The sequence below is a fragment of the Psittacula echo genome (assembly GCF_963264785.1).
Source record: "Psittacula echo genome assembly, chromosome: 3".
Classification (NCBI taxonomy): Eukaryota; Metazoa; Chordata; class Aves; order Psittaciformes; family Psittacidae; genus Psittacula; species Psittacula echo.
Genome location: NC_137736.1, coordinates 5841063 through 5853149, shown reverse-complemented (window position 1 = coordinate 5853149; position 12087 = coordinate 5841063). Strand labels below are relative to the sequence as shown.

General features: G+C 40.1%; 1 protein-coding gene across 3 annotated transcripts in view; it reads right to left on the bottom strand.

Annotated features, from left to right (window-relative positions):
- The window catches only part of CRYBG3 (crystallin beta-gamma domain containing 3), a 90349-nt gene that overhangs the window by 38728 nt on the left and 39534 nt on the right, over positions 1-12087 (bottom strand). For all 3 annotated transcript variants that reach the window (XR_013956427.1, XR_013956428.1, XM_080613275.1), the window contains exons 4-7: positions 6068-10982; positions 5021-5068; positions 4716-4831; positions 3531-3678 (exon numbers count right to left, since the gene is read on the bottom strand). Coding sequence is in view for 1 of the 3 variants with exons in the window: in XM_080613275.1 (XP_080469401.1) it covers positions 3531-3678; positions 4716-4831; positions 5021-5068; positions 6068-10982 (5227 nt within the window). In the remaining 2 variants the exon portion in view is untranslated. The remainder of the gene's footprint in view (positions 1-3530; positions 3679-4715; positions 4832-5020; positions 5069-6067; positions 10983-12087) is intronic.

Sequence of the window (12087 nt, the reverse complement as noted above, 5' to 3'; positions counted from 1 at the left end):
CTATCTGTATTCATTTCCAATGCTAATACAGAACCAGCAGATGCTCAGGTAGGTCACAGCCTCCAGGCACCACACTCTGTCTTCCTTCACTCTGTGGTACTCTCCTCCTACCTCCCACAGAGTCATCAGAAGTGCCTGTACTTCCCTCATGGTCTTTTGGGAGCAGAGGTGCTTACAAAAGCGTGGGGAATACTCGTGCTAGCTCACAGAGAACTGACACTTGCAGAACAGTAACACGGCGATCAACAGAAAAGTTAAGGCTTCCTTGGAAGAGGGTTAAGATGACCCTCAAGACCTTAGGTGAAATATTACTCTTTGGTGGCATGACATTCTTCTAGTGCGACCAAGAGCTCCATCAGAAGCGACAGACCTAAAGCCTTCAACCCTCTCAAGGTGGTCTTGGCTGTTTACCCTTCTTCTGGATCTAGGGTCACAGCCCTAACAGACTAGCAGGGCTAGATAATTTCATCGCTGTTCAGTCTTCTCCTTGGACCTGAAAGCTGTGGTGACAGAAATGATCAAAATAGCCTGTTTACATGAGGTAGCCTTTTATGTCAACACCAGGACAAAGAATGACTGCAGTATGGTTGCTTAAGCTAAATATGAAAACAATGATGACAGAAGAGTCTATTAAAAACCAGGCCTAATTACTTCCGGTATCCACACAATTGCTTTTTAATACAGTCTAGACATGCATCTTACTTTTGATACACAGCTTGTCCCTATGACATGTCAGCTTCTGCAGCATTCCTTTATTTTAAATCTTAACCTGTTGGTCCTCCAGCCTTCTTACTCACTCATAATTCTTTGTCCCAGTGCTCCTGCTCTGTACCACTCTTGCTACCACCCATCACCACCAAACCAAACTACAAAACACCACAGGGCTGGTAGTAAAAGAAAATATTAAGGAAATCAATTATTACTGTCTTATAAATACCAACAAGCAAATGATACAATCCGAAGCTGCTGGGTGTCTTCCTATTGCATCTAACAAAGTAGTCCCTGCTTGAATTAATAACTTTCCACCTAGCAAACCACACAAATGAAACACGCCCTTTATGTAATACTGTGAACACTGCCATTACAAAAGAACTTTGCGTAAGGAGAGTCCACAAGGAATCCAGTTATTCTCTGCCTAGCTTTCTTGTAGACAGCGATTATAAACTGATGTTTCAGATCTCTTGTAAACCACTATTTTGGAAGGTGACAAGATTTCTCCAGAATGGAAACATCAGCAACTCTTCTCAGCCCTTGTTTTCAGGAAAGTAACATTAAGTCTTAAGAAGACGACCTTTTTGGTCTTCTAGAATCAGGTAGAGAAAGTCATCCGGTAAGACCAATATATGCATTTGCAATAGACCAGAGAACTGACTTGGCTAAAGAGACTGTGCTGCAAGAGCTGCATTGAATCTGTGTGTGCGGGCAGATTTCGCTAGCCTAGGCTCATGCTGACTTGCCTTAGTAGAGGTTCAGACTCTACTTCAAATAGGTCTTTGCTTTACTAGCTGCACAGTCTGTTCCTTTGGGATCTCCCTCCTACTTCTCTCAATTCCTTCAAATTAAACACACATGCATACATCTAATGCGTATCCACAGTAAGTCAAGCCACAAGCTAACCGCAAAGCTAACAGACTCTCTGCCTTTTGTGGAGGCTTGAAGCCAAATCAGAGCATAAAGCTACTGGCAGACTGTTTCTCAGCTCACTAGCATCCACCAGTAAAGAGTAAAAATAATATTAAATGTACCTCCTACTGTTTCTTTAGTAAACATCTGGGTTTCTCTTCCTGGCAAGTCATTTTCTTCTCAAATACTCAGCCAATTTGCAAATCTGCTAATTCAAGGCATCTGAGCAGCCATTAAACAAGCACCATAAAAAGTCACTTGAAGAATCAGAAGTCAGACAGCATGGACACACAACCAGTATGACCCAAGTAGGCAGGGGAAAAGCCACTGAGCTACCCACCCTATGAAAAAGGGAATGACAGTAAAACACGTGATCCTGCAGACTGCAAGCACACGAGCTGCCTGAAAAATGCACAGCTATTTGTCAGTTAGAAATGATGCCTATATTTCCCACAAAAAGTAGATTAAGAAGCACTTTGGCAAACTGCCTTCTAAAAGCAGTTCCACAGCAGCTACTAAAGTACAAGCTAAAAAAGGAGGGATGTTTTCACAAATCAAGGTTTACAGGACAAAACCCAGCTTAGTGACTTCCACACCCACACTAGCTCCATACAGCCCTATGGATTAACAGTAAAGTCATCCCAGCAAACCATACCCGATAGGTTTAAGTTACGTGAGAAACAGTGTTGATTACTGAACTAGTGTACTGTAACAAAGCTTTCCATCTGTGTTCCATATAAATGAACCCCATACTGGAAGAAAAACAATGCTCAAACCTACTCAGCTGTATTACAAAGGCTTTTAGCAAGCATGACAAAGCTCACCGCAGTGTCTTTTCTACGCAAGGGTTTTCTTTGATACCCAAGACACACCCAGTTTCCCTTGGCTTCAGACCATAGTTCCACATGTTATCGTGGCATTTCTTCAATTATTTAGCTGCCTTCCACATTATTGATCAATATTCAGATTCCATATTGGTCAAATGCTTTTAATTAGTTCAGCCCAAATAAATGTTAAGTTCATTACTGATGCCTTCAGCCACCCTCTTTTGAATTTATTTAAGTCTATCAGAGAATAAAAAAGCATTTCTAACTGTTTGACATTATGCCCCGAATTGATGACAAAAAGGCTATCTCCATTTTAAAATGACCTCCATACCAGTAGAGAACAGAGAAACCCCACTTTTTCTGAAAAACTCTTCACATTGTGATACAAATGACAACTCACTTGCAGTAAAGGACCATTACCCTGTGAATAATTGGAATGTTATGCTAAACAAGAGCACTAAGTCTTCTTAAATCACAAGACCTGGTAAATATATTCCTCATTCACTGAATAACAATGGATGCACTATAGTTAGTTTCAGACATTTGATTCCCATCTTTTCAACAAAGGGCTTTTTAAATTTCTGGCTGTACTCAGAGCCAGATGCTGTAGGTGTACCACTCCTCCACACAGACACCCTACCGACGGCACAAAGTTGTAGAGGGAGCGACAGTAATTTTTGGAGGCTACACTGTATAGATGGGATTGGAAACTCAACTACTAACTTCTGAAAGAGAAGCCAAACACTTCTCTGAGAAACAAAATAAAAATGAATTGATTCCATTTAAATTAATTTAACTGGACAGGTAAATATCTAAAAGGGTTTACCTTTACCTTTACTGTGTCAGGTAAAGGTGGTGGCAAATAAAGATAATCCATCTGCTCATTATCATCAGAAAGAAAGGGAAATTTAGCATAGCAAAACCCCTAGAATTTCTCTTGAAAGTGAAAGAAGTGATTCATAGCAAATTTCATTAAGATCAGAAACACAGCATATACACATTGTCCATTGCTAGTAGCAGATCAGTATGACCAACAGATATTATTTACGTATGGAAGTATATTATTAGCAAAGTCTATACCTTTGTTACATGTTTGACTGAACCAACTGTGAGGTTTCTTCCATGATGTTTCATGCCCGGGAGATCCCAAAGGTGATCCAGCACAGCCTCTCCTTCTTCTAGTACATACTTCCGACCCTGGAACTTTGGTTTCTCATAAAATATCCAACTGTAATAATGATATCATGAACTGAGTTGTTGCAGTTAGGTAAGACTGTTCTTATACAGCACATGTGTTGTGCTGTTCAGTAATGAGCTCTTCTTATCAAGCCAACTATCACACCTTTCTTATCCTGTACCTCAGCAGTCACATTCAATTTAGATAAATATGAGGCTTGTACTTCCGTGCTTTCAAAGTAAAACACACAGGTCTCCTCCAGGAGGTAGCCTAACCCACTTAAAACATTAACTGTATAAGAAAAAAAGCTAAACCACAATGCAAATAGAAAGCCTTATTTTACTAGAACAAATATATTAATTGACACATCAAAACATGTCCTGTTCAGGCAGATACTATGCAAGGCATAAAACATTTACATACAATAATGGCATTCAGTATTTCTTAGCACATGAAATAAATGTGGGCAAAGCCAAACAAGGCTGCCTCAAAACTGTATAAATGTGACATGCATTGTTACTATGGCTCACTATCAGAAACGTTCACTGTAAGCCTCACCAATTAAATTCCAATGCAACTGACATGGTCCCAGACCCAGCTTCCCAAAGCAAACCAAGACACACTTGCAAAATCTACCTTAAGGGTACTTGTATATCCTTTTGCATCCACATTCCTCTAAACACTACATTACAAACAGCAGCTGAGATTGTTCATTTTATGGTTCTTTTGCAACAGCTACTGTATAATGGAACTGAATTGTAAAAGAAACATTTTCTTTGGCATACACATGCTTCTAGTGATGATTATGGCTGTACTGTCTTAGCACTTCAGGCAGGAAGTCTAAACTTACTTGTGGTTCTATTAGCAACTTTCTGTTTGAAGCTAGTTCCCAGGAGAAACAATTTACTTTTTTTTTACTGCAGCATTTGAAGCCTTGTTTCATGCTTTTTTCACTGGTATCAGTCTAATTATAGAGAAAAAAAAAGACACTCTTGCAGATCAGACGTGTGTCATAAATTAATAAAAATACAAGAGAAACATATACAGTCTTTTGGAAACTCTGTTTAAATATGACCTGGATTTCTTACCATCCTCTAATTATCCTAAGTAATGCTCCAATGGGAAAGATCCAGGACGTGGTATCTAGCACATCAGAATGCACTTCTTGTTTACTTTTGTCGCCATAAATATCATAAATAATAATCTGAAACAACATACAATGCATATGAATGAGGGCCCATTGCAACATGCAGTGTAGACAGTTATTTTCTGCATGGAATAAAACCTATTCAACTTTTTGCCCAAGTATATGCACCATTAAAATCAGAAAAAGTGTGACAAATTACTCCATGTTATCATATTGATCTATGTGACACAAATTCTGCTTACTTACCTTTCCTGGCCTTGGATTATATTTGAGACTTGCCCTATCAATGAGGTTCTGAAATTAAAAGGACAGGGAAAACAACTATTAACATCTACAACAGAAGCACAAAGCACAAACAGATTATTCTGGGTTCACTATTTCTATAAACATACGCAACTGTAGAAACAGTTGCAGAACCATCAGAGCAGAAACAACAGAGACTTGTTTCACTGTCATTCAGAATTGATGTAAAAGAGTCAAACAATAAGCAGAAAGCATAAGTGCTAGAAAGAAGAACTATTATAAAAGTTGTAACTTCTGGAAATACATGACCCTTTCTCAGCAAACAATAAGCTGCATATCTTAACAGTGGCAAAACCAAAAGAGACTTCTAACAGACAAATATTCTCAACATCATGGAAAGCCTTTCTTCAGTTACGCAATTCATCTATGTGGCATTTTCAATTTCTAAATATTGAAAGAACTGTTTCCGTACTCTCATTTGCCATTGCTTTAAATAAGCTATAACTAACTAACTAACTAACTAAAAATGCTCATCTTCAGAAGTAGCTACATTTCTTACTTGCTAACTGAGCTACAATTTGTAGAAGACCATGATAAAACAATCATATAGCCCAGTAAGCAGATATTTATTTGGGTTTTTTGGACAATACAGCTCCACTAATCTCAGAAGTGGAACAAAATAACACTTTTCATGCAAAATTCTATCTCCTTCAGGTTGAAATATCCTTAACATGGACAAGTCTGTGTTTTACTATTATACAGACTTGCTCTTACGCGTATTTTCCTGTTGTATGTTCTAGTCACATCTTCTGTTTTAAAATTAAGGCACGTTCATCTATCTGCTGAACCAGTATGTTTAAAAAATTATTTTATCAGAAGACTTAGAAAAAAGCACCAAATAAAACAACCTCTGATCTTAAACAGCTTAATTACTTTTGCTTATGATAAAAGAATTAACCTTAAAAAGGCAGTAAGCAGAATAGGGAGAGAGCAATTTGGAATCGGGGCTAATCGCTTTGATTACTAACAGTAGGTGACATGACATCTTACCGCTGACAATTCTCTCAATTTTGGCATGGTGTTATCTTGAGACCAATGAATCTTTGGCAGAAACATATCCTGGAGAAGGCTTCCAAACCTGGTTCCCTTCTCAGAGGAGCAACTGCTGGCAGATTTCAAGTACTGGTAGTACACACTTGGAGGAGGATGCTCTAGAGCAGCATCAGCTTTCTGTGAAACTGGCTTGCAAGGTATTTGACTGGGAGAAGCTGCATCTGGAAACAGTTCCGGCTGCTCTTTAGAGTCAAGCTCTTTTGAAAGAAAAAGTGATGGTTCAGAAGACAAAGATCCATTTTGGTCATTTGATTGAAGGGCTGGGTTTAAATTTCTCCTCCACTGACTGGAAAAACAGTTGTCTTCTCTCTCAACATTAAGTGTATTTTCTTCATATGATGATTCGTCCTCCTCTTCCTCCTCCTCCTCCTCCTCTTTACTGAACTGAGAAGTAAACTGTAAGCGCTCAGAAACTGACTGGAGAAGAGAAAGCACAGAAGCGTGGTCAGTGTTATCTTTAGATATTCCACTACGGTGGCCTTCTGGTGACACGTCTGTGGAAAGTAAATCTTCTTGAGAGCTGTCATCTTCGTATATTGGAGACAAAGAGAAAGGATAAACTCTATAGCGCTTGGCCTCCACGCTCAGAAATGACTCTGAGCTACGGCTATCTGTTGCTTCATTCAGCTTGCTATCCTTGCCATAAACACAGGTTGGCTCACGCTTATTCTTTGCTCTTTCACACACTAAATGATCTATACTATCTGAATGCAAATCAGAAGAAGAAAGCAAACAAGTCTGCATGTCATCAGTTGAGACAGATTTGTTCTCAGTTTGAAGAGCACCTTCATAAATGATAGTGAAAGAACTGTTTTCCCACTGTTCAATTAGTGGAGAAAAGGCTAAAAGATCTGTGGATTCCTTCACGACATCATCAGAATCCAGACCATTTTTTTGAAGCTGATCATTTCTCTTCATGTCTCCATCTTTCATTTGTACCTGCTTCAGATTCCCATTATTTTGGGCAACAGCTGTGCTGAAGCAGTTTTCCTCTTCATCATCCTCTCCAATTACAGACAATTCAGGTACAATGAACTGTGTATTTAATCCAGTATTAACCTCTGCTATTTCACTTGCCCCTTCTGCTAGTTCCTCTTTACTCTCCACTACCTTTAAATCTTCTAAGGTTGCTTTTACTTGTGCAGGTACTTCTGCAGCCTCTCTACTGCAGTGTTCATAAAGACTGTCCTCTGCACTGCCTTCCAGAGACCCCCAGGCACTGCTTCTGCCTTTAGATTCACTCTGCATGCTGATACATTCTTCATCAGGCATAAAAGATGACAAATTATCATTTATAATTGGCTGCAATGAACACTCCGGCATATTTGTATTACTGCAAGAATCCTTTAACTGCAATGACAAAAGCATCTCTTCAGTCATAGTAGCATCTTTATGTATTAAATGTAAAGATCCATCAGATTTTCTATTAGTTGCTGATGCTCTGGCTTTGCTACCCATCTCTGCTGCAGCCAGATATTCACACTCCTTTCTATTGTCTCTCTCTTTTACTGGTGTCGTAAGATCTGATTCTGGCCTTGCTGAACTTCCAGTGTGTAGAAACCCATTTGCTTGACATGTAAATGCATTATTGGGTATCTTTTCGCCTCTTTGGGGGCAGTCTATGCCATTTGCCATATTATTTGGAAGCAAAGGAGGATCTGAGCAATCTGCCTTTTCACAGTTTACAGTTACAGTCCAGGTTTCCTTCTTTTCTGTTAGTTTCTGTGCTTTGGCAGGTAAATGGATATCCAGGTTTAAAACTGTTGATGTTTCAGCCTTAGGTTTAGGCTTGACCTTTTCAGAAGGCCTTTTACTTTCACTGCCTTGCCACTGACTGGATGCCAATTTCTGTATGGCCGAGTTAATGACTTCATCAACTGTTTCTTTTGCTTTTAGTGTTAGTGCGCTGTGCAGGTCAATTCTATCAGGGGTGTAAGATAGCATCTTTTCATCTTGATGATTTGTTTCATTTCTTGTAACTGAAAATGAGCCTCCTCTACTGCTTTCACTAAAATGCTTTAATGACTGCACAGTTGACTGGATTTCTTCTGCTTTCAGCTGCGCAGTTTCAGCTTTCTGATCATGTAGAATATCCGTATTTATTAAACTATCCTTGCTCCCACAAAGCTGGCAAATACCAATGGCTTGTTTTGCTATTATTTCTTCTACAGCCAAGTGTAAAACTGAGTCCACTATTTCCTCAGCTTTTTTAAGCAAAACAGCAGCATCTTGGAATCTGGCATGTTCTTGTCCCTTCACATCAGTATCTTCCCTTACCTCCTCAGAACACAGCTCATTGAACTCTGTAGGTGCAGCAGCTATTTCATTATCCGTCACACAAGGGGCTTCAGAGATAGGAGAGGGACAGTAACCAAGTATCACCTGTCCTACTGCACTTCTGCACGCACTCTCAGTACAGGCTGACTCGGATGCTGTTTCCAAAGACTTCAAAGGCATTGCCTCTGCTAAGACACTTCTGTCCGTCTGTTGCATGCAGGAGGCCTCCTCTACACCATCACTGGTTCTGTGACTGGAAGAATTACTGTTCCCCTGAGCAATGCCCAACATTTCCATGGCAGAAACAGAAAGGTTGCAGGCTTCTCTGGATCCCAAAGTAGGTGAAGTGGGGCTGGGGATGCAAACATGCCCCACATCTACTCCTACAGCAGAGCTATCAAGCGTAGCTAGACTAAGCTCAGGTTCCAGGGAACCAGCTGGGCACGAAGCTCTTGGGTCTCCTGAGCAAAGTGCCACCTTGGTCATTCTGTCCTCTGGATTTATTCTCCTAGGCTTAGGAGCTGGAAAAATAAAGGTGCCCTGTTCAGCAGCAGCAGACCATCTAGCAGTCTGGCCATTTTCAGAGTGAGTGGCAGGAGAAGGCGTTTTTCCTTGGTTGTCAGATGAAGAATCAAGTACTGTGGGTGACAGCCTAAACTTACTACTGTCTGAAAAATTAATACACCTATCTTCAGAAATGGGTGGAGATTCAGAAACAATGTCTACATCAATGTCGCCTTCACAGACAAAAGCAGAATCATTTGTCAAAGGTCTTTCTCCATTTTTTAAGGCAGAATGAAAATCCTCCCGATTTTTTTCTTGCATCTTAGATATATGAGAGGGAAGTTCAAAGATGCAATCTTTACACTCAGGAGGAACAGGAGCAACCTCAGGCTTACCAGTCTTGTCAATCTGAGAAGTGGCAGCAGTACAATCGTCTGTCTTGTCAACAGGGATTAAAGAGCAGGGCGCAGGCTTTGCTGTGTTACCTTCTGCGAGTGTAACTAATGGTTTTGCAGGAGTATCTCGAACACTTTCAAGGGAAACAGGACCATGGCTGTGGACAGGAAAAGAGTTTTCAGAGGTGCTCATCTCTGTAGGCTCAAAGGATTTGTTCTTCTCATGTTCACGATCAGAACAAGAAAGTGTCTCTCTCTCATCTTTCAAACCAACTTCTCTTTTCCCTACAGTTTTGTTTTTGAACTTGCAACTCGGATGCAGAGGAGCTGAGCAGCAGCCTCCGGTTTCAAAGGAAGACTCGTAAGTTACAGAGGGAGGTGCTGTCAGATCATCAAAGTTAGATTTCACGCTTTCACACCCATTTATGCATGATGATACATCAGCAAGGTTTTCTGCTGCAACTTCAGGTAAAACCTTCATTGTTTCCTCACCCTCAGTTTCTAGACCAGGTAAAAAGGTCTGCTGTGTGGCAGTATCCTCAGAATTCTCCACACAGGTTAACTGGTGATCGCTTTGTATATGTACTGATTTTCTTAACAGCTCTTCATTACAAGTCCCCCTGTCCACGACAGTATCTTCATCGTTTTTAACAGATGACACTGAAGTACTTAGGTTACCTGCAGCTACACATTCTTCTCCTTTGGACTCCATGCTAAGCAAAGTAGGTACTCGTTCACTAAAAGGCAGAGGAACAGCAGCAATAAAGTTCTGTGGATTTTGCTCTTCTTCTACAGCTGCCACAATTTCCTCTGTATCACTTCTTCTTGGATCACTACTTTTATTTGCACTACCTGTCTGCTGATCCACCCGCTGCTGAAATGTAGTGGTACTGGAATGAAGCCTGTGGACATCCAACGTTAGCTCCGAGTGAAGATCCATTTGATGATTCCAGCAAAATTCTCCCTTACTCACCTGTAGTTCTTCATTAACTGCCTCACTTTTTGATTTGGGTGAATGTAAACAATCATCCTGCACTTCATTTGTGACCTCCTTATTAGCTCTTTTACCACAATCATTTTCTTTACCAAAGTTATAAGAGGCATTTTTGTCTGTCTGAAACACAGCTTCTGCTCCTCGCAGCAGCCCATCCTCTTTGCTGAACAAATCATTTGCAGAACTCGTTTTAAGGGAACTGGTAATCTGGGAAGTGGAACTGGTTAAGATCTCACCATTTCTACTACTAGATGACAGTAATGAATCTAGTGAGTATGTCCTTTTAACATTTGCTGCAGTTGAAGCAGGTGTAGGTTTGAAGTCTATCTCATGAGAAGTTGTGGCTTTTGCAGTTGTTTCATGTTTACTGCTACCCATGCAATGTTCAGCTTTACCAGACTTTTTCCTTCCCATTTTAATTGCAGAAGAATTTACTACGGCATCAACTTCGTGACCTTTACCCTTATCTTCTCCATTTTCTTTTATGAAGTGTTCTGATTTCAGAGGCACAGTTGTATGGATTTCCCCATTTTCTCTGACCACTGAAGCACCTGTGTTCTCAATACTTCCTTCTCCTTTTTCAGCTGTTTCTGATTGATTCTTCAGTAGCTGCCTAATCCTTGCAGAACCTCGATACGTTGCATAAGTGACTGCAGGCGCTTCTGGCTTCCGCTGCATCTGCCTGTAACGAGGATCATCGTTATCAGCACAAGAAAGACTATCTAAACAGCCAGTGGGATAATAAAGGTTAACACAAACTGTAGATGATGTACAATACTTTTTTCCTCCATAGGTTAGCACAAACTCTGGACTACATGTCACACTGTTTTCCTCCTTTTCCTGCTCTTCTTAAGTACTGGTTTGTGTGACAAATGATACATACACACCACCATTTACTGAAAAAGCCAACTTAACAACTTCCAAATGTTGACTTGTCTAGCAGAAGGCAAGTGATGCAGTGACAGAAATAAGCATACTTTTGTGAAGATGTTACACCCTACTAAAGCAGGCTTATTCTTTAAACCTGGGGAAAACCACCCCTGTACTAATGTTTATTAAAATATTTAATTGAAACTCAAGATTTTTACCCAAGCTCACAATATATTGTTAAGGAAAGGATGAGGATGAAAGGATGAGGATAAAAGGATGTGGATAAAAGTATACAACAGGTGAAGCTTTCTAAACCACGAGATAGTAAGGAAAGACAGTGAATGGAGATCAGGTAAAAATGAGGACTGCTTAAGTGCTGGAAGAAATACCAAAGTAAGAAATGTGACAAGGAATTGCAATATCTAGACATTCATTAGTCATAAATTTAAGAGTAAAAAAGGTGAATGCAAAAACTAACAAATTAAAAGAATCACCATGGAAAAACTGTGATCCTGATCCTTCACTGCTCTTTCTGTATAATACTAGGGATAAATTCAGAGCCTGTCACTTCCAATTTTCTGGAGGAGCAGTTTCTTTTCTCTTGTAAAACTAACAGACATCACAAACACCTTTCTTTCTAATGCTTCTCCTTTTCCCCCTTTTTTGTCAGTTAAAGAATTCTTACAAAAATCAGGCAGTGAAATATGAACGTGACTATCAGCTTTTCCATTCCTCACCTTAGGAGAAAGCAGACTCTTAGACTGTGCTTCAACTCCATTCTGCTGCAGCTTCCACCTAAGCTAAGAATAAACCCTTTCGAACTCTAATCCACTGTGCCCTATGTCTGCTAACCTGGTGGCTGGAAGCGGCCATTCACCTGTCTGGGAAATGGCCATTCTCCTTTCAGAAGGGTCTCC